Source organism: Stegostoma tigrinum, chromosome 2 (genome assembly GCF_030684315.1).
Source record: "Stegostoma tigrinum isolate sSteTig4 chromosome 2, sSteTig4.hap1, whole genome shotgun sequence".
Taxonomy (NCBI): Eukaryota; Metazoa; Chordata; class Chondrichthyes; order Orectolobiformes; family Stegostomatidae; genus Stegostoma; species Stegostoma tigrinum.
In genome coordinates, this window is record NC_081355.1 from 45,017,501 (window position 1) to 45,036,808 (window position 19,308).

Genomic DNA, 19,308 nt, shown 5'->3' on the forward strand with positions numbered 1-19,308 from the left:
GGACAACAGGAGATAGAGTTGTAGTGGAAAGGAGTTTCTCAAAATGGAGTACTGTGACCAGTGGTGTTCCACAGGGATCCGTGTTGGGGCCACTGTTGTTTGTGATATACATAAATGACCAGGAGGAAGGTATAAATAATCTGATTAGCAAGTTTGCAGATGACAGTAAGATTGATGGAGTAGCAGATAGTGAAAGGGGACTGTCGGAGAATGCAGCAGAATATAGATAGATCGAAGAGTTGAGAGGAGAAACGGCAGATGGAGTTCAATCCAGGCAAATGCGAGGTGCTGCATTTTGGAAGATCCAATTCAAAAACGAACTATACAGTAAATGGAAAAGCCCTGGGGAAAGTTGATGCTCAGAGAGCTGGGTGTTCAGATCCATTGTACCCTGAAGGTGGCAATGCAGATCGATAGAGTGGTCAAGAAGGCATACAGCATGCTTTCATTCATTGGATGGAGCGTTGAGGCAGGCATGATATTTAAGATGTATCTAGACAGATACATGAATGGGCAGGGAGCAGAGGGATACAGATCCCTTGAAAATAGGCAACAAGTTTAGATAGAAAATCTGGATTGGTGCAAGTTTGGAGGGCCGAAGGGCCTGTTCCTGTGCTGTAATTTTCTTTGCTCTTTGTTCTACCTCAAGGGCAAATAGGAGTGGGCAATGAATACCTGCCAGCAGGTGTATTTAACAAAACATCCCACCTACTTCAGAGGTGGATAATAACATCGCTGAAGAGGTCGGTTAGAAATTTTCCAGTTTACAGAGTGGATGTTGGGAAGATGCTAGGACCCGACGACACAGCTTTACAGTAAAGGGAAGACCTTTTAGAACAGAGATAAGGAGAAACTTCTTCAGCCAGAATGGTGAATCTATGGAATTCACTGCCATGGAAGGCTGTGGAGGCCAGGTCATTGAGTACATTTCAGATGGAGATAGATAGATTCTTGATTATCAAGGGTTACAGGGAGAAAGCAGGAGAATGGGGTTGTAGAACTTATCAGCCATGATTGAATGGCGGAGCAGACTCAATGAGCCAAATAGCCTAATTACTGCTCCTATGTCTTATGGTCTTTACAAGTATTACCCTCTCTTAAACGGTTTTTGTGGCATAGTGGTAGTATCCCTATGGCTGAGCAAGGAGATGTGGGTCCTATCTCACCACCTTTAGAGATGTGTAATAACTTTTCTGTACAGGTTGTTGAAAAATCAATATCCACTATGCTGTTGAGGGATCTTATGACATAGTTGTAGGGTCCCTAGTTGTGAGCCAGGAGGACCTGATGTGTAATAACATTCCTGATCAGGTCGATTAGGAAATATCTCTGAGAGATAAGAATCTTTGCACATTCAAAGTAACATGTTTGGTAAAGTTCCCCAAATTGCTGGGAGGTCTTCCACATTTCTGGGTAGCTGTGCTGGAACAACTTGTTTAGAGTTGTGGCATGTTCTGGAGTCTCGGATAGAAAGAAACATTGCTGAGAAGCTGTTGGGGTTTATCGACTTTTCAGTATCCAGTGCCTTCAGCCATTTCTTGACATCATGTGCCATGAATTGAGTTGATTGAAGACCAGCAAACGGGGCTGAGATGAATCATCTGTACAATTCTGGTTAAAATTGGTGCTAATGCTTCAGCTTTGTGTTTTTAGTTTATGGACTGTGCTCTTCCAGTTAGTTGTTTGTTTGTCCATCACCTGTATGTCACAAGACTGCAAAGCTTTTTTCCTAAATGACAATTATGGGATCAAACAAGTCCATCGTGTTACATGTTAGCTGTTTGGTATGCAAGTAGTCCTGTGTTGTAGCTTCACCAGTCTGAGATGAGATCAAATTGAATTGTTGGTTCCCTCATGTTGCGACTTATTGCAGACTCAATCTAGCAGCTGTGTCCTTAAGGACTTGATAAGTAATGATGCTTTCAAGCCATTGTTGGCAGTGATAGAGAAGGCCCCTATCCAGAGTACATTCTGTGCTTTTGATGGTAGTCATATTGTTTCTCTGCCCATTTTTTTACCTGATAACATGAACGACCTTGATGTTAACGATTCCAGGACAGTCTCCCTGCCGACCTGTTCTGTCGCTTTTGGTGGAAATTTGCTGTTTTTGGGACAGGACGTACCCAAGGGTGATGGTGGTAGTGTCGCAACATTGTTATAATTACAGAATCAAGCCTCACACGCAAAGTCAGGCTTTTGTTTGGTTAGTTTATAGGACAGCTCTCATAGTTTTGAAGCCCTCTGAATTTTAGCAAGGAGTCATTTGCAAGGTCAGTGGAGGAGTGTGCTTTTGTCCGTTTCATTTGTATAGATCTAGTTTTGTTCCTTTTAATTTTCTAACCTGTGATTTGGCACAACATGTCTTTCTAGGCGTATATGGTAGAGTCAACTGAATTGCTGTGGGTCTGGTGCCACCTGAATGTCAGACTAAGTAAGGATATCAGAGTTTCTTTGCTAAAGGACATTAGTGAGCCATATGGATTTTCACAATTGGCAATGGTTTCATTTGATTGCAGTCTGAGTGCTTGACCTGACTCCTGCTGTTATTGAAGTTGCCTCTTGTAAACTTCATATAAATCACCCAAACACTGTCTCAGCTCATCTGCTGCTGAAACCCTCATTCATACTTTCATAGAACATGGAACAATACAGCGCAGAACAGGCCCTTTGGCCCTCGATGTTGCGCCGACCTGTGAACTAATCTAAGCCCCTCCCCCTACGCTATCCCATCATCATCCATATGCTTATCCAAGGACTGTTTAAATGCCCCTAATGTGGCTGAGTTAACTACATTGGCAGGCAGGGCATTCCATGCCCTTACCACTCTGAGTAAAGAACCTGCCTCTGACGTCTGTCTTAAATCTATCATCCCTCAATTTGTAGCTATGCCCCCTTGTACAAGCTGAAGTCATCATCCTCGGAAAAAGACTCTCACTGTCCACCCTATCTAATCCTCTGATCATCTTGTATGTCTCTATTAAATCCCCTCTTAGCCTCCTTCTTTCCAATGAGAACAGACCCAAGTCCCTCAGCCTTTCTTCATAGGGCCTGCACTCCAGACCAGGCAACATCCTGGTAAATCTCCTCTGCACCTTTTCCAATGCTTCCACATCCTTCCTGTAAAGAGGCGACCAGAACTGCATGCACTATTCCAAATGAGGCCACACTAGTGTTTTGTACAGTTGCAGCATGACATCACGGCTCTGGAACTCAATCCCTCTACCAATAAAACCTAACACACCACACCATTATCTCTAACCTGCCTATTCCAATGCACTCTTGACTGGTTCTCCACTTTCTAGCTTATCAAACTTGAGGTCATCAAAATTTTACTATCTGTGTCTTAGCTTTCAGCATGTCCCATTCCCCTATTATGCTGAAGCTGACATGCGTCAGTTCACAATTAGACAAGCTCTTGACTTTTAATAATCTCATGCTTATTATTGCATCCCCCCAGCCCCATACACTCCAATAATTCTGACCATTGTGTATCTTCAATTTTAATTGCTTCACCACAGATAGTTATGCCTTCCATTGTACGTACTGTGAGCTCTGAAATAATATTCTGCCTCATCTTCCTAGAGTCGTAGAGTCATGCAGCATAGGAATGGTCCTTTGACCCATTGTGCCTGTGCCAACCAACAAATTGCAAACCATACTAATCCCATCTACCTGCACTTGGCCTACAGCCTACTGTGACCTAGCATTTTAAAAGCTCATCCCTAGATACTGGTTACATGTGAGAGTTGCTTCCTCAACTCCCGGCTGTGTGTTCCTTAGTTCTAACACCTGAAGGATGAAAATAGAAATTTTTTCAGATCGCCTCTTAAACCACTTGCTCCTCACCTTAAACTTATGCCCTCTGGTTTTCGACATTTTTACCATGGGGATAAGGTTCTCACAATCTGCTCTATCTATGCCTGTCATAATTTTGTATACTTCAATCAGATCTCCTTGCTCCAGGGATGACAAATCCAGCCTATCCAGTTTCTAAGGCTTTGGAGTAGATTTGCAACTCAGGTTGTGGTTGGTTGGCTCACCAAGCTGGTTTGTTGTTCCACAGACATTTTCATTACCCTGCTGGGTAACATCATCAGTGCAGCCTCTGATGAAGCGCCACTGTGTTTTCCTCCCTGGTTTTTAAACTCTGGAATCCATTGAGCTGGATTGCCTCACTTCCGGTTTTCCTTCGCAGTGGAGTGTGTATGGGGTCGAGTTCTGTGTGTTTATTGATGGCTTTCTTCATGGAGTACCAGGCTTCTAGGAATTCCTGTGCGTGTTTTCGCTTAGCTTGTCTCAGGATTTTAGTGTTGTCCCAGTCGAATTGGTGGTTCTCCTCATCCATGAGATGAGTGAGTAGTGGTCATGTCTTGTCTTAGCCAGTTGGTGTTTGTGTACCCTTGTTGTTAGTTTCCTTCCTGTTTGTCCAATATAGCGTTTTTCACAGTCTCTGCAGGGAATGTTATATATGACATTGTGTCCACAGTGGGGAGTGAGTCTTTGGTTCGGATGAGCAGTTGTCATAGGGTTGATGTGGGTTTGTATGCCACTCTGATGCCCAGCAGTCGTAGGACTATAAGACACAGGAGTGGAAGTAAGGCCATTCGGCCCAGAAAATCCACTCCGCCATTTAAATCATGGCTGATGGGCATTTCAACTCCACTTCCCTGCACTCTCCCCGTAGCCCTTGATTCCTTCTGAGATCAAGAGTTTGTCGATCTCTGCCTTGAAGGCATCTAACATCCCAGCCTCCACTGCACTCCGTGGCAATGAATTCCACAAGCCCACCACTCTCTGGCTGAAGAAATGTCATCTCATTTCAGTTTTAAATTTACCCCCTCTAATTTTAAGGCTGTGCCCACGGGTCCTAGTCCGCCCGCCTAACGGAAACAACTTCCTAGCGTCCACACCTTCTAAACCATACATTATCTTGTAAGTTTCTATTAGATCTCCCCTCAACCTTCTAAACTCTAATGAGTACAATCCCCGGATCCTTAGCCGTTCATCATACCATTCCAGGGATCATCCGTGTGAATCTCTGCTGGACACGCTCCAGGGCTAGTATGTCCTTCCTGAGGTGTGGGGCCCAAAATTGGACACAGTATTCTAAATGGGGCCTAACTAGAGCTTTATAAAGCCTCAGAAGCGCATTGCCGCTTTTATATTGCAACCCTCTTGAGATAAACGACAACGTTACATTTGCGGACTCTACCTGCATGTTAACCTTTAGAGAATCCTGGACCAACGCTCCCAGATCCCTTTGTACTTCTGCTTTGCGAATTTTCTCACCATTTAGAAAATAGTCCATGCCTGTATTGTTTTTTCCAAAGTGCAAAACCTCACATTTACTCACATTGAATTTCATCAGCCATTTCCTGGACCACACTCCTAAACTGTCTAAATCTTTCTGCAGCTTCCCCACCTCCTCAGTACTACCTGCCTGTCCACCTATCTTTGTACCATTGGCAAACTTCACCAGAATGCCCCCAGTCCCTTCATTCAGATCATTAATGTATAAGGTGAACAGCTGCAGGAGAACAGGAGTCTTGTGGTTAATTCCGATGTGTTCCTGATGTAAAGTAGTGTGATGTGTGTGTCGGGGTGTGTAGTATCTTCCTGATGTTGTTCATATTGGTATGTTCTGACCCATTCTTTTGGATATCCGTTATCTTTGAAAACCTGGAAGAGGTATTCTTCCTCTCGGCGTAGTTCTGTATTGTTGCAGAGTGTTGTTGCCCATTTAACCGTTTAAATAGTGTTCACATGTAGCTTCATTTGTGTGTGTTCGGATGGTTACTATCAAAATTCATGTATGTGGTCCGCGTGTGTGGCTTTTCTGTTTACTTTGATTTGGTGTTCCCCATTTGTCTTGTGCTCTACCCTGATGTCCAGGAATGGGAGCTGTTTGTTCGTCTCCTCCTCTCTGGTGAATTTGATTCTGGTGAGGGTGTTGTTTATTAGTTTGTGTGTCTCCTCTAGTTTGGTCTGTTTAATGATGACAAAGGTGTCATTCATGTCGCATATTCATAGTTTTGGTTGGCTTAGCAGAAGGGTCATCCTTTCCTGTCTTTGCGTCACTGCCTCGGCTGTAAGTCCAGACATAGGTGATCTCATGGGTGTTCCGTCGATTTGTTCATAAGTTTGGCCGTTTAAAGTGAAGCGGGTGGTGAGGTATAGCTCCAGTAGTTTGAGCTTTTTGTCTGTAGAGATGGTTGCACAGGGGTCTTGCCCTTGTTCTAGCTGTTATTGTTTCCCTTGCTAGTGGTATGTCTATTGATGTGAATAGGGCAGTGACATCAAATTATATCATGGTCTCCTTGTCGTCTGTCCTTACGTCTTTCATGGAATTGAGGAATTCTTGGGCTGAGTGGATTGAACAAGGTGACTTGTTGACTATCGGAATTAACCACAAGACTCTTACGACCACAGGGCACCAGAGTGGCACATCAATCCTACAACAACTGCTCACCCGAACCAAAGACCCACACCCCACTATGGACAGGACAAATGCCCTCTATAATATTCCCTGCAGAGACTGTGAGAAACACTACATCAGACAAACAGGAAGGAAACTAACAACAAGGGTACACATACACCAACTGGCTAAGAAAAGACATGACCAATACTCATCTCTATCCACATGGATAAGGAGAACCACCAATTCAACTGGGACAACACCAAAATCTTGGGACAAGCTAAGTAGAAACAGGCACGGGAATTCCTAGAAGCCTGGTGCTCCACGAGGAAAGCCATCAATAAACACATAGAACTCGATCCCGTATACACTCCACTATGAAGGAAAACCAGAAGTGAGGCAATCCAGCTCAACGGATTCCAGAGTTTCAAAACCAGGCGGAAAAACACACGGCGCTTCATTGGAGGCTGCACTGATGATGTTACCCAGCAGGGTAATGAGATGTCTGCAGAACAACAAACCAGCTCGGCGAGCCAACCAACTACAACTATCCAGTGTCTCTTCATAACTGACACCTTCCATTCCCAGGCAACTTCCTGTTGAATCTAGTATGCACCCTTTCCAGTGAATCATGGCCCTTCTACAGTGTGGCAACTAAAAGTACATGAAGTTTTTCTATCTGTGGCCTAACCAATACTCTCTAAAGTTGCAACAGGACTCCTGGTCCTGTATTCTGTGCCCTAGCTAATGAATGCCTTATTCACCACTCTATTGACAGTGTTACACTTCTTTAGGAATCTATGGACTTAAAAACCAAGACCCCCTTGTTCCCAAGGGCACTCTACCATTCATTGTGTAAATTCCTTTCAAAATGTACCAGCATTAAATTCCTTCTACAATTGTTCTGGCTACTTTACTTCCTTCTTGAAGACAGTCCTCAAAGAGTTCCTCTTTGATCTGTAGCTTTTTGGTATCTAACCTAGTAACTGCTTATATGACTATGCCATGCATTGACAATGCTCCTGTGAAGTGTCTTGAGATATTGAAAAAGCTAAGAAGCATTTACAACAGTGTGATACACTTAATTATTTTAAATTCATTCACAAGATGTGGACACAACTGTCAAGGCCAGTATGTATTGCACACCTCTAATTATCAAAAGGATAGTTCAGAGTCAACTGCATTTTGAGCCTGGAGTCACATGTAGGCCAGACCAGGTAGGGTTGTCAGATTTTCTTCCCTAAAGTACCGTTGTGAATCAGGTGGATTTTTATGACAATCATCAATGGTTTCATGGTATTTATTAGATTTTTAATCTCATATTTTTTAATAATGTAGGACAAAGCAGGTGAGTTAAATATACAATCCTCAATTTTAGATATTTGTCTTTTCAATTGCATTTTATTTTGGTTTACAGGTAGTGGAGCTTGCCAAACTGATGAAAGCTTATATCAGTATGATAGTAAAAACGCGGTACAGTACTTCATATACAACGAGCAGTTGGGGAAATCAATGTGGCAACAGGTGAATTTGGTTCTACTTATGAAGTTTCTTCAATGAATAATTTCCTCTTCTATTCATGTGCCTGTCAATCACATACTTTCAACGATAAAATCTTCAATACAACCCATAATTGTGGAATAGAGTAGCAAGTTCTGTTTTGAAGTAGTAAACATTTATCCTGCTATTATGAGAAATGTTCAACAAGGACTTGACAATTGCAAAAAAAAATTGTCACAGCTTTTCAGGCCTCCAATCCTTAATCAGTGTGGATACTTTGTCATGACATGCACTACTGTGTATTAAGCAGAAAATAGTGCCTTACAGTCGGAACTAATCTTATTAATTTTAAACACTTCCTAGGATGAAGAAATTTGAGTTGGAGAAAGAGCAGCTTTAAACATTAAACTATTTGAGTGTTAAATAGCTATAATTGGGTATCTATATTACATTTGTCCATTAAGAATTCACATCCTCACAATAGTGTTGACCAAAAAGTAAAGACTACACATGGAGCAACTTATGGGTAAACTTGTTAGCTACTCATTGTGCACTAAAATAATACCTTGTCCTGAGAATAATGGTCATAAATATTTGGAATACTGCTGGCAGCCTTCCGAGAGAACTACAATGATATTTTCCATTATTAATCTATATTTCACAATTATTTTGCTAAGAGAAATTTAATATGCTATGTTATTTACTGTGTATGTCTGTATTTTTCAGGAGCAACATTAGTTAAGTTTTCTTCTGGACTATTTGAATTAAGCATTTGTTTTTGATGTAGCTATCCTAAATAAAATATTTATAAAATTTCAAATCATTTTGTTAAAATTGAAGGTATAAAACATTACATAAAGGACAAAGAGTATCTGTGTGTTTTTGTTTTTGCCAATACCTTGAGCAATGACCCAAAATGACTTGTTAACAATAAGAGTAAATAAATTGAGCTCCAACTTGAATAAGAGCTACACCATTTATTTCAATTAGGACCCAAAAATGCTTCATGGGCATTTAAGAAAACAATGCTGATCTGAAGGAGAGATTTAGAAGTGAGAAGATGAGACCTGCAGAGGAGAGACCTGGAAAGGCAGAGATGGGGGGAGAGAAAGAGAGAGAGAGACCGCGCGCGAGGGACCCAGAGAGACATAGAAAGAAAGAACAAGGGGGTCATGGAGACACAGTGACAGAAAGCAAGAGAGAAGGGCCTGAGGAGACAGAGGGTGGGATGAAGATATAGTGAAAAATGGACCTGGAGAGGAGGAGAGTGGAACCTGGAACCTGGAGAGACCGTGTTAAGAGAGCATGAGATCATAGAACATAGAACAGTACAGCACAGAACAGGCCCTTCAGCCCACAATGTTGTGCCGACCATTGATCCTCATGTATGCACCCTCAAATTTCTGTGACCATATACATGTCCAGCAGTCTCTTAAATGACCCCAATGACCTTGCTTCCACAACTGCTGCTGTCAACGCATTCCATGCTCTCACAACTCTCTGCGTAAAGAACCTGCCTCTGACATCCCCTCTATACTTTCCACCAACCAGCTTAAAACTATGACCCCTCGTGCTAGCCATTTCTGCCCTGGGAAATAGTCTCTGGCTATCAACTCTATCTATGCCTCTCATTATCTTGTATACCTCAATTAGGTCCCCTCTCCTCCTCCTTTTCTCCAATGAAAAGAGACCGAGCTCAGTCAACCTCTCTTCATAAGATAAGCCCTCCAGTCCAGGCAGCATCCTGGTAAACCTCCTCTGAACCCTCTCCAAAGCATCCACATCTTTCCTATAATAGGGCGCCCAGAACTGGACGCAGTATTCCAAGTGCGGTCTAACCAAAGTTTTATAGAGCTGCAACAAGATCTCACGACTCTTAAACTCAATCCCCCTGTTAATGAAAGCCAAAACACCATATGCTTTCTTAACAACCCTGTCCACTTGGGTGGCCATTTTAAGGGATCTATGTATCTGCACACCAAGATCCCTCTGTTCCTCCACGCTGCCAAGAATCCTATCCTTAATCCTGTACTCAGCTTTCAAATTCGACCTTCCAAAATGCATCACCTCGCATTTATCCAGGTTGAACTCCATCTGCCACCTCTCAGCCCATCTCTGCATCCTGTCAATGTCCCGCTGCAGCCTACAACAGCCCTCTACACTGTCAACGACACCTCCGACCTTTGTGTCGTCTGCAAACTTGCTGACCCATCCTTCAATCCCCTCATCCAAGTCATTAATAAAAATTACAAACAGTAGAGGCCCAAGGACAGAGCCCTGTGGAACCCCACTCACCACTGACTTCCAGGCAGAATATTTTCCTTCTACTACCACTCGCTGTCTTCTGTTGGCCAGCCAATTCTGTATCCAAGCAGCTAAGTTCCCCTGTATCCCATTCCTCCTGACCTTCTGAATGAGCCTACCATGGGGAACCTTATCAAATGCCTTACTGAAATCCATATACACCACATCCACAGCTCGACCCTCATCAACCTTTCTAGTCACATCCTCAAAAAACTCGATAAGGTTTGTAAGGCATGACCTACCCCTCACAAAGCCGTGTTGACTGTATTTGATCAAGCCATGCTCTTCCAGATGGTCATAAATCTTATCCCTCAGAATCCTTTCTAACACCTTGCAGACGACAGATGTGAGACTTACCGGTCTATAATTGCCGGGGATTTCCCTATTTCCTTTCTTGAAGAGAGGAATTACATTTGCCTCTCTCCAGTCCTCAGGTATGACTCCAGTCGAGAGCGAGGATGCAAAGATCTTCGCAAGTGGCGAAGCAATTGCATTTCTCGCTTCCCAAAGCAGCAGAGGACAAATCTGGTCCGGGCCTGGTGACTTGTCAATCTTAATGTTTGACAAAATTTTCAGCACATCAGCTTCCTCTATCTCTATCCATTCCAGCATGCACACCTGCTCTTCAAAGGTTTCATTCACTACAAAGTTCGTTTCTTTCGTAAAGACAGAAGCAAAAAACTCATTTAGGGCTTCCCCTACCTCCTCAGGATCCACACACAAGTTCCCTATGCTATCCCTGATCGGCCCTACTCTTTCCTTGATCATTCTCTTATTCCTCACGTAAGTGTAAAATGCCTTTGTGTTTCCCCGGATTCCTTCTGCCAAGCCTTTCTCGTGCCCCCTCCTGGCTCTCCTCAGACCATTTTTGAGCTCCTTCCTTGCCTGCATGTAATCCTCTCTAGCTGAACTTGACCCTAGCTTCCTCCACCTTATGTAAGCTACCTTCTTCCTTTTCACAAGAAGCTGCACCGCTCTCGTCATCCAAGGTTCCTTTATCTTACCCCTTCTTGCCTGTCTCAGAGGGACATATTTACTCATCACTCCCAACAACTGTTCCTTAAACAGTCTCCACATGTCTATAGTTCCCTTACCATGGAACAACTGCTCCCAGTCCATGCTTCCTAACTCATGTCTAATCGCATCATTGTTGCCTCTTCCCCAATTAAATATCCTCCCATTTTGCCTAATCCTCTCCTTCTCCATAGCTATGTAGAATGTGAGGCAGTTATGGTCACTATCACCAAAATGCTCTCCCACCACAAGATCTGATACCTGCCCCGGCTCGTTTCCGAGCACCAAGTCTAGAATGGCCTCTCCCCTCGTCAGCCTGTCAACGTACTGCGTTAGGAAACCCTCCTGAACACACCTTACAAAAACAGCTCCATTCAAATCTTCTGCTCGAAGGAGGTTCCAATCAATATTAGGAAAGTTAAAGTCACCCATTACAACAACCCTACTGCGACCACACTTTTCCAAAATCTGTCGACCTATGCTTTCTTCAATCTCCCTGCTGCTATTGGGGGACCTGTAGTAAACCCCTAACGAGGTGACTACTCCCTTGCTGTTCCTAATTTCCACCCATACTGACTCAGTAGGCAGATCTTCCTCGACAATGGAAGCTTCTGTAGCTGTGATACCCTCTCTGATTAGTAGTGCTACACCCCTCCTCTTTTTCCCCCCTCCCTATTCTTTTTAAATGTTCTAAACCCTGGAAGATCCAGCAACCATTCCTGCCCATGAGAAACCCATGTCTCTGTTATGGCCACAACATCATAGCACCAGGTACTGATCCATGCTCTAAGTTCATCACTTTTATTCCTGATACTCCTTGCATTAAAGCAAACACACTTTAACCGATCCCTTGGTTCCTTCCCAGGAAAATCCTTCCCACTAGCTGGTCTACCTCTTGCTACTGCCTCACCTGCATCAACGCTCACCTCTGGTATACAGCTCAGGTTCCCACCCCCCTGCCATACTAGTTTAAACCCTCTCGAACTACTCGAGCAAACCTTCCACCCAGGACATTGGACCCTTCCAGTTCAGATGCAACCCATCCTTCTTGTACAGGTCCCACCTTCCCCAGAAGGCATCCCAATTATCTACATATCTGAAGCCCTCCCTCCTACACCAGCTGCGTAGCCACGTGTTCAGCTGCGCCCGCTCCCTGTTCCTCACCTCGCTATCTCGTGGCACCGGTAGTAAACCAGAGAACACTACTCTGTTCGTCCTGCTCTGCAGCTTCCATCCTAACTCCCTGAAATCACTTTTTATATCCTCAATCCTATTTCTGGCTATATCATTTGTGCCAATATGTAACACGATTTCTGGCTGTTCGCCCTCCCCTTTTAGAACTTTATACACCCGATTGGAGACGTCCCGGACCCTGGCACCAGGGAGGCAACATACCTTCCGGGAATCCCGATCCTGACCACAAAATCTCCTGTCGATTCCCCTAACTATCGAGTCCCCTACCACGAGTACTTTTCTATTCTGCCCCCTTCCCTTCTTTGCCACAGTGTCAGGCTCAGTGCCAGAGAACTGACTACTATGGCTTTCCTCTGGTAGGTCATCCCCCCCAGCAGTATCCAAAACGGTATACTTATTGCTGAGGGGAATGCCCACAGGGGATCTCTGCACTGTCTGTCTGTCCCCTTTCCTCCCCCTAACTGTAACCCATCTATCCTCGTCCTGAGCCTTAGGAGTGACCAACTCCCGATAACTCCTCTCAGTTACCCCCTCTGCCTCCCGAATGATCCGTAGTTCATCCAGCTCCAGCTCCATTTCCCTAACACGGTTTTCAAGGAGCTGTAGTTGGGTGCACTTCCCGCAGATGTAGCCAGCGGAGACATGTGCCACATCTCCCAACTGCCACATTCTGCAGGAGGAGCAAGCAACTGCCCTAGCATCCATACCCCACTTATCTGAACACACACTCAATACAAAAGTAGAAAGCTTACGTCAAGTAATAATAACAAATTAATAACAAACTTATATTCAATAGAGAAAGTTTAGAATGAACCTTACCTTATTAACTAGGTTAGAGGAGGAGGGCGGGTGGGAGACACTACAGTTGTAGAGTCTCGGGTTTAGCCGCCTTGCTGATATATATGGTCACTGCTTTTCTTCCCTGCTGCCCCTCTGGTCCTAGTCACTTCCTCTGCTGCTCCCGCTCTTTCTCTGAAAGAGGAAAAACACCGCTGCCCGCTACCGGTAAGTAATTTTAAAAATAAACTGCTTTACCTTAGTTGCAGTCTTCCGGGTCCGTCTTACCTCCGCTGCTGCTCGCACTCAAAATGGCCATTGGCGTCGAAGGGTGAGTATTTATACTCACTGCTTTCCTTCCCTGCTGCCCCTCTGGTCCTCGTCACTTCCTCTGCTGCTCCCGCTCCTTCTCTGAAAGAGGAAAAACACCGCTGCCCACTACCGGTAAGTAATTTTAAAAATAAACTGCTTTACCTTAGTTGCAGTCTTCCGGGTCCGTCTTACCTCCGCTGCTGCTCGCACTCAAAAAAAAAACCGGGAAAATCATGGGACCCGGAGACACAGATGGACACAACGAGGCAGAGTAAGGGAGGCAAAGATAGCAGTTTAAAGAGGAGTGACCGAGGGGGCCACAAAGAAAAATAGACCTAAAGAGACAGAGCTAAACATACCAAGGAAGAGTAAGAGGGACCAAGAAAGGAGGATGTGGAGAGACAGAGAGAGTGGGGATAGGGGTTGCAGGGGGAACAGAGGGATGGAGTGAGCGGGGGGGTCGGGTAAGAAGGGGTCACAGAGCAACAGCAAAATGTACCAGAGAGACAGAGAGAATGGTAAGGACAGATGGGACATGCAGAGGCAGAAAGAGGGAGGGAGGGAGGAACCTGGAGAGGGGAGGACCAGGGAGACTGAGAGAGGGGGTGTGAGCCAAAGAGAGGGAAAGGCACAGAGAGCAGCAGAAGGACCCAAAGAGAGAGAAAGAGTGAGAGAGACGGACCTTGGCACGCAGACAGGGAGAATAAGACAGAGGAACCTGGAGATGCAGAGACAGTGAGAAGAGTTGTGGGGGTGGGGTTGGGGGGAGGGGAAGTGGTATGCACTTGGAGAGATACTGAAAAACTGGACCTGGGGAGAGGGGAGGGAAGGGGGGAGAGAGACGGAGAGAGCGAGAGAGAGATATATAAGGACCCGGGGAAGTGGGAGAGAGAGAGTGAGAAACACGGACCCGGGGAGGGAGGGGCAAGAGAAAGCTAGAGAGAAAAATAAGCAACTGGGAAGGGGGGTTTAGTGTGAGAGAGAGAGAGAGAGGCAGAAAGAGAAAAAGACCCGGAAGAGAGAGAGAAAGAGAATGAGAGAGTAAAGGATCCAGTGAGGGAGGGGTCGAGAGAGTGACAGAGAGAGAGAGAAAAGTCAAACCCGCCTTCTACAAACACCTTTGCCTGCCTACCACACACTCCTTTCTCCTGGACAACGCCCCAATGCCTGCTACCGTCCCTTGACCTCTTCATATCCAACTGCCAGCGCGACATCAATCGCCTCAACCTCTCCGCCCCTCACTCACTGCAACCTCCCCCCCACTGTTGTGGTATGGCACACTGACCTTCACATCGCCGAGGCCAGGAGCCACCTCTTTGACACCTCTACCTACCGCCCCCTTGATCATGACCCCACCCCTGCCTACCAAACCCTCATCTCCCAGACCATCCATAACCTGATCACCTCAAATGGCCTCCAACCTCATTGTCCCCCAACCCTGCACCGCCTGTTTCAATCTCCTTCTCAAAATGCATAAATCCGACTGCCCTGGTTGACCCATTGTCTCGGCCTGCTCCTGTTCCATTGAACTTATCTCTGCTCACCTTGACTCTATTTTCTGCACCCACCCACCCCCCCCTCCCTCCCCCCCGGCCCAGGAACTCCCCACCTACATCCGAAACACTACCCACGCCCTCCACCTCCCCCAAAATGTCCTGACTCCCTGGCCCCCCCCAACACCTCATCTTCACTATGGATGTCTAGTTCCTGTATACTTGCGTTCCCCACGCAGATGGCTTAAAGGTCCTCCACTTCTGTGTTCCTCCAGCTCCACACTGTTATCTCTGACTCCCGCATTAGCAGTTCTTACTATCTTTAGAGAGAGAAAACTACCTGGGGAGAGAGAGACAGAAAAAAATAAGGACCTGGGGAGGGGTTCGAGAGAGAGAAAAGGACCCGGGGAGGGACGGTGGTTTGGGGGAGGGGAGTGGTCAAGAGACAGACAGACAGACAGAGAGAAAAAAGGACCTGGCAAGAGGGAAAGACAAAAGTACCTGATGGAGGTGGAGAGGAGAGAGAGGAAAGAACCTGGGGAAGGGGGCTCGAGAGAGAGTGAGAGAAAAGTACCAATAGAAGGAGGGTCAACAGACAGAGAGGAAGAGAGAGAAAAGTACCTGGGGGGAAGAGAGAGGAAAGGACCCGGGAAGGGGGCTCAAGAGAGAGAAAGAGAAATACGGATCTGGGGAGGGGGTGGTTAGAGAGAGGGAGAGAGAGACACAGAGAGAAAAGACTGGGGGCAAGAGAGATAGTGAGAAAAAAGGACCTGGGGAGAGATCGACAGAGAGAGAGAAAAGTAAGGACGGGGTGTGGGCGAGAGAAAGAGAGAAGAGACTTGGTGGCGGGGGGGGGGGGGGGGGGGGAGGAGAGAGAGAGAGAGAAAGAAGGATCCGGCGGTAGGGAGAGAAAAGTACCCAGGGAGGGAAGGTCAAGGGAGAGAGAGAGTGAGTAAGAGAACAGGACCCGGAGGGAGAGAGAGAAAAAAATAAGTACCCAGGGAGAGTGACAGAAAAGACTTAATGGGGGAGAGAGAGAGAGGGACAGAGAAATGGACCCGGGGCGGGTGTGGAGGCGGTGGGAGGACGAGAGAGATATCGACCCGGAACAGAAGCAAGAGAGAGTGAAAAATAAGGGCTGGGGAGGGGTTTGAGAGAGAGAGAGAGAGAAAAGGACCCAGGGAAAGAGAGAGAGAGAGAGATGACAATATAAGGACTTGGGAAGGGGGTTTACAGAGAGATAGAGCAAATACTGGGGAAAGAGAGAGTGAGAGAAAAGGACCTGGGAGAGACAGACAGACAGACAGAGAGAGAGAGAAATAAGGACCTGGGGAGTGGGGTGAGACAAAGAGAGAAAAGACTCAGAGTGTGGGAGAGAGGGAGAGAAGGAAGGATCTGGGGCGGTGGAGAGAGAGAATAGGATCGGGGCAGGGGGTTCAAGAGAGAGGGAGAGAGAGATGGAGAGAGAGAGAAAAGTACCCTGGGTGGGGTGTTCGAGAGAGAGATTGAGAAAAGGACCTGGGGAGCGAGAGAGAGGGGGAGAGAGAAAAGGATTGGGCGAGCGAGTGAGAGAGAGAGAGGAAAAAAGTACCCAGGGTGGGGGGGTGGAGAGGGGGAGAGAGAGAGGAAACTACCTGGGTGGTGGGGTGGCGCAGGTTGGAGGGGAGAGAGATAGAGAGAGAAGTACCCATGGGGAGAGAGAGAGCGTGCAGAAAGGATCTGAGAACAGAGAGGGAGAGAAAACAAAGGACACAGGGAGCAAGAGAGCGAAAGAGAGAAAAGGACCCAGGAAAGGATAGAGAGAGAGAGAAAAAAGAATCTGGGGAGAGAGCAAAGGACTTGGGAGGGGGGGGGGGGAGGGAGAGAGAGAGAGAGAGAGAGAGAGAGAGAAAAGGATGCAGAGAGAGGGGGGGAGAGAGAAAGAGAGAAAAGGACCCTTTGATAAAGGAGATTAGTGAGCAAAATTAGGGCACATGGTATTGGGGGCAAAATGCTGGCTTGGACTGAAAATTGGATGGCTGACAGGAAGCAAAGAGTAGTGATAAACGGGTCCCTTTCAGAATGGCAGGTGGTGACCAGTGGGGTTCCACAAGGTTCGGTGCTGGGACTGCAGCTATTTACAATATACATTAATGATATAGATGAAGGCATTAAAATAATATTAGCAAATTTGCTGATGACAAAGCTACCAGGGTGGCAGGGTGAAATGTGAGAAAGATGTTATGAGAATACAGGGTGACTTGGACAGGCTAGGTGAGTGGACGGATGCGTGGCAGATGCAGTTTAACATGGATAAATGTGTGGTTATCCACTTTGGTGGCAAGAACAGGAAGGCAGATTACTATCTAAATGGAGTCAAGTTAGGTAAAGGGGAAGTACAACGAGATCTGGGTGTTCTTGTACATCAGTCAATGAAAGCAAGCATGCAGGTACAGCAGGCAGTGAAGAAAGCTAATGGCATGCTGACCTTCATAACAAGAGGAATTGAGTATAGGAGCAAAGAGGTCCTTCTGCAGCTGTACAGGGCCCTAGTGAGACTGCACCTGGAGTATTGTGTGCAGTTTTGGTCTCCAAATTTGAGGAAGGACATTCTGGCTATTGAGTGAGTGCAGCGTAGGTTCACGAGGTCAATTCCCGGAATGGCGGGACTATCATATGTTGAAAGGTTGGAGCGACTGGGCTTGTATACACTTGAGTTTAGAAGGATGATAGGGGATCTGATTGAGACTTATACGATAATTAAAGGATTGGACACACTGGAGGCAGAAAACATGTTTCCGCTGATGGGGGAGTCCAGAACCAGAGGACACAGTTTAAAAATAAGGGGTAGGCCATTTAGAACACAGTTGAGGAGAAACTTTTTCACCCAGAGAGTGGCGGATATATGGAATGCTCTGCCCCAGAAGGCAGTGGAGGCCAAGTCTCTGGATACTTTCAAGAAAGAGATGGATAGAGCTCTTAAAGATAGTGAAATCAAGGGTTATGGGGATAAGGCAGGAACAGGATACTGATTTTGGATGATCAGCCATGATCATAATGAATGGTGGTGCTGGCTCGATCGGCTGAATGGCCTATTCCTGCGTGAATTGTCAATTGACCTGGGAAGAGAGAGTTAGAGAGAGAGAAAGTGACAGAAAAGCACCCGGGGTGGGGTTGGGGGGGGGGGGGAGAGAAAATAACTCAGGGACGGGGAAAGAGAGAGAGACAGAGGGAGGGAGAGAGAGATTGAGAGAGGGTGGCACGATGGCTCAGTGGTTAGCACTGCTGCCTCACCCAGGTTCGATGCCCCCCTTGGGTGACTGTCTGTGTGGAGTTTGCACGTTCTCACCGTGTCTGCGCGGGTTATCCTGTGGGTTCTCTGCTTTCCTCCCATAATCCAAAGGTGTGCAGGCTTGGTGAATTGGCCATGCTTTGTTGTCCGTAGTGTACAGGGATGTGTAGATTAACGTGGGTTATATGGGAATGGGTCTGGGTGGGATGCGCTGAGTGTCGGTGTGGACTTGTTGGGCCGAAGGGCATGTTTCCACAATGTAGGGATTCTGTGATCTGTGAGAAGAGGACCCAGGGAGAGACAGAGAGTGAGTATTCAAACAGACAAAATTCTGAGGGAGCATGACAGGGTAGGTATTGATAAGATGCTTTCACTATTGGGGGTGTCTTGAACGAGGGGACACAGTTACAGAATCAGGGGACACTCATTTTAAACACACACAAAGGAATTTCTTCTCTCCAGAGGGTAGTGAAAGTCTGCAGTTCTTAGGGTGTTGATGGCTTTGCTGAGTTGGTATGAAAGTGGAATTTTGTCCTGAGGCAGATCAACGAAGATCTTGTTGAATGACAATGTTGAATGAAATACTTCTGTTTCCATTTTTAATATTCCTAATGTGGAGGGACTGAATGCAGCTGCAAGTCATTGTAAGAGTTGAGTTTGATATGGGTTTTACGCAAGACCGTTAACTTATGGCAGAAGGCACTCTCCAAGATTTTCTTTCACCACACATGGCTGAAAAGGTCTAGGCAGATATTACATATCCATAGGTGGGCCACAGGCCCTCTGAACAAACTCTTTGAAGGTTGCAGCACCAAAAAAATATGGCATTCAATGTAAGAGGTCTCGCCCTGGCAACATGGATGCAATATCACAATAAGTTTACACAAGTAGGAAGGTTCATCAGTAAACTTTTAAAATCCCATTACATGTACCACCAAGGGCAGTGTTCAATGTACCACATCCCCATCACTACCCACCAACAATAATAAAGTATAACTTGTAATATTTACAGCTTTACCTCAACCTCA

General features: G+C 45.9%; 1 protein-coding gene across 1 annotated transcript in view; it reads left to right on the forward strand.

The window, feature by feature from the left end:
* The window catches only part of myo10 (myosin X), a 457,994-nt gene extending 449,274 nt beyond the window's left edge, over window positions 1-8,720 (forward strand). Inside the window, exon 41 of the mRNA XM_059653796.1 lies at window positions 7,833-8,720. Within this exon, the coding sequence (XP_059509779.1) occupies window positions 7,833-7,943 (111 nt within the window). The 3' untranslated portion in view covers window positions 7,944-8,720. The remainder of the gene's footprint in view (window positions 1-7,832) is intronic.
* Window positions 8,721-19,308: the final 10,588 nt, after the last annotated feature.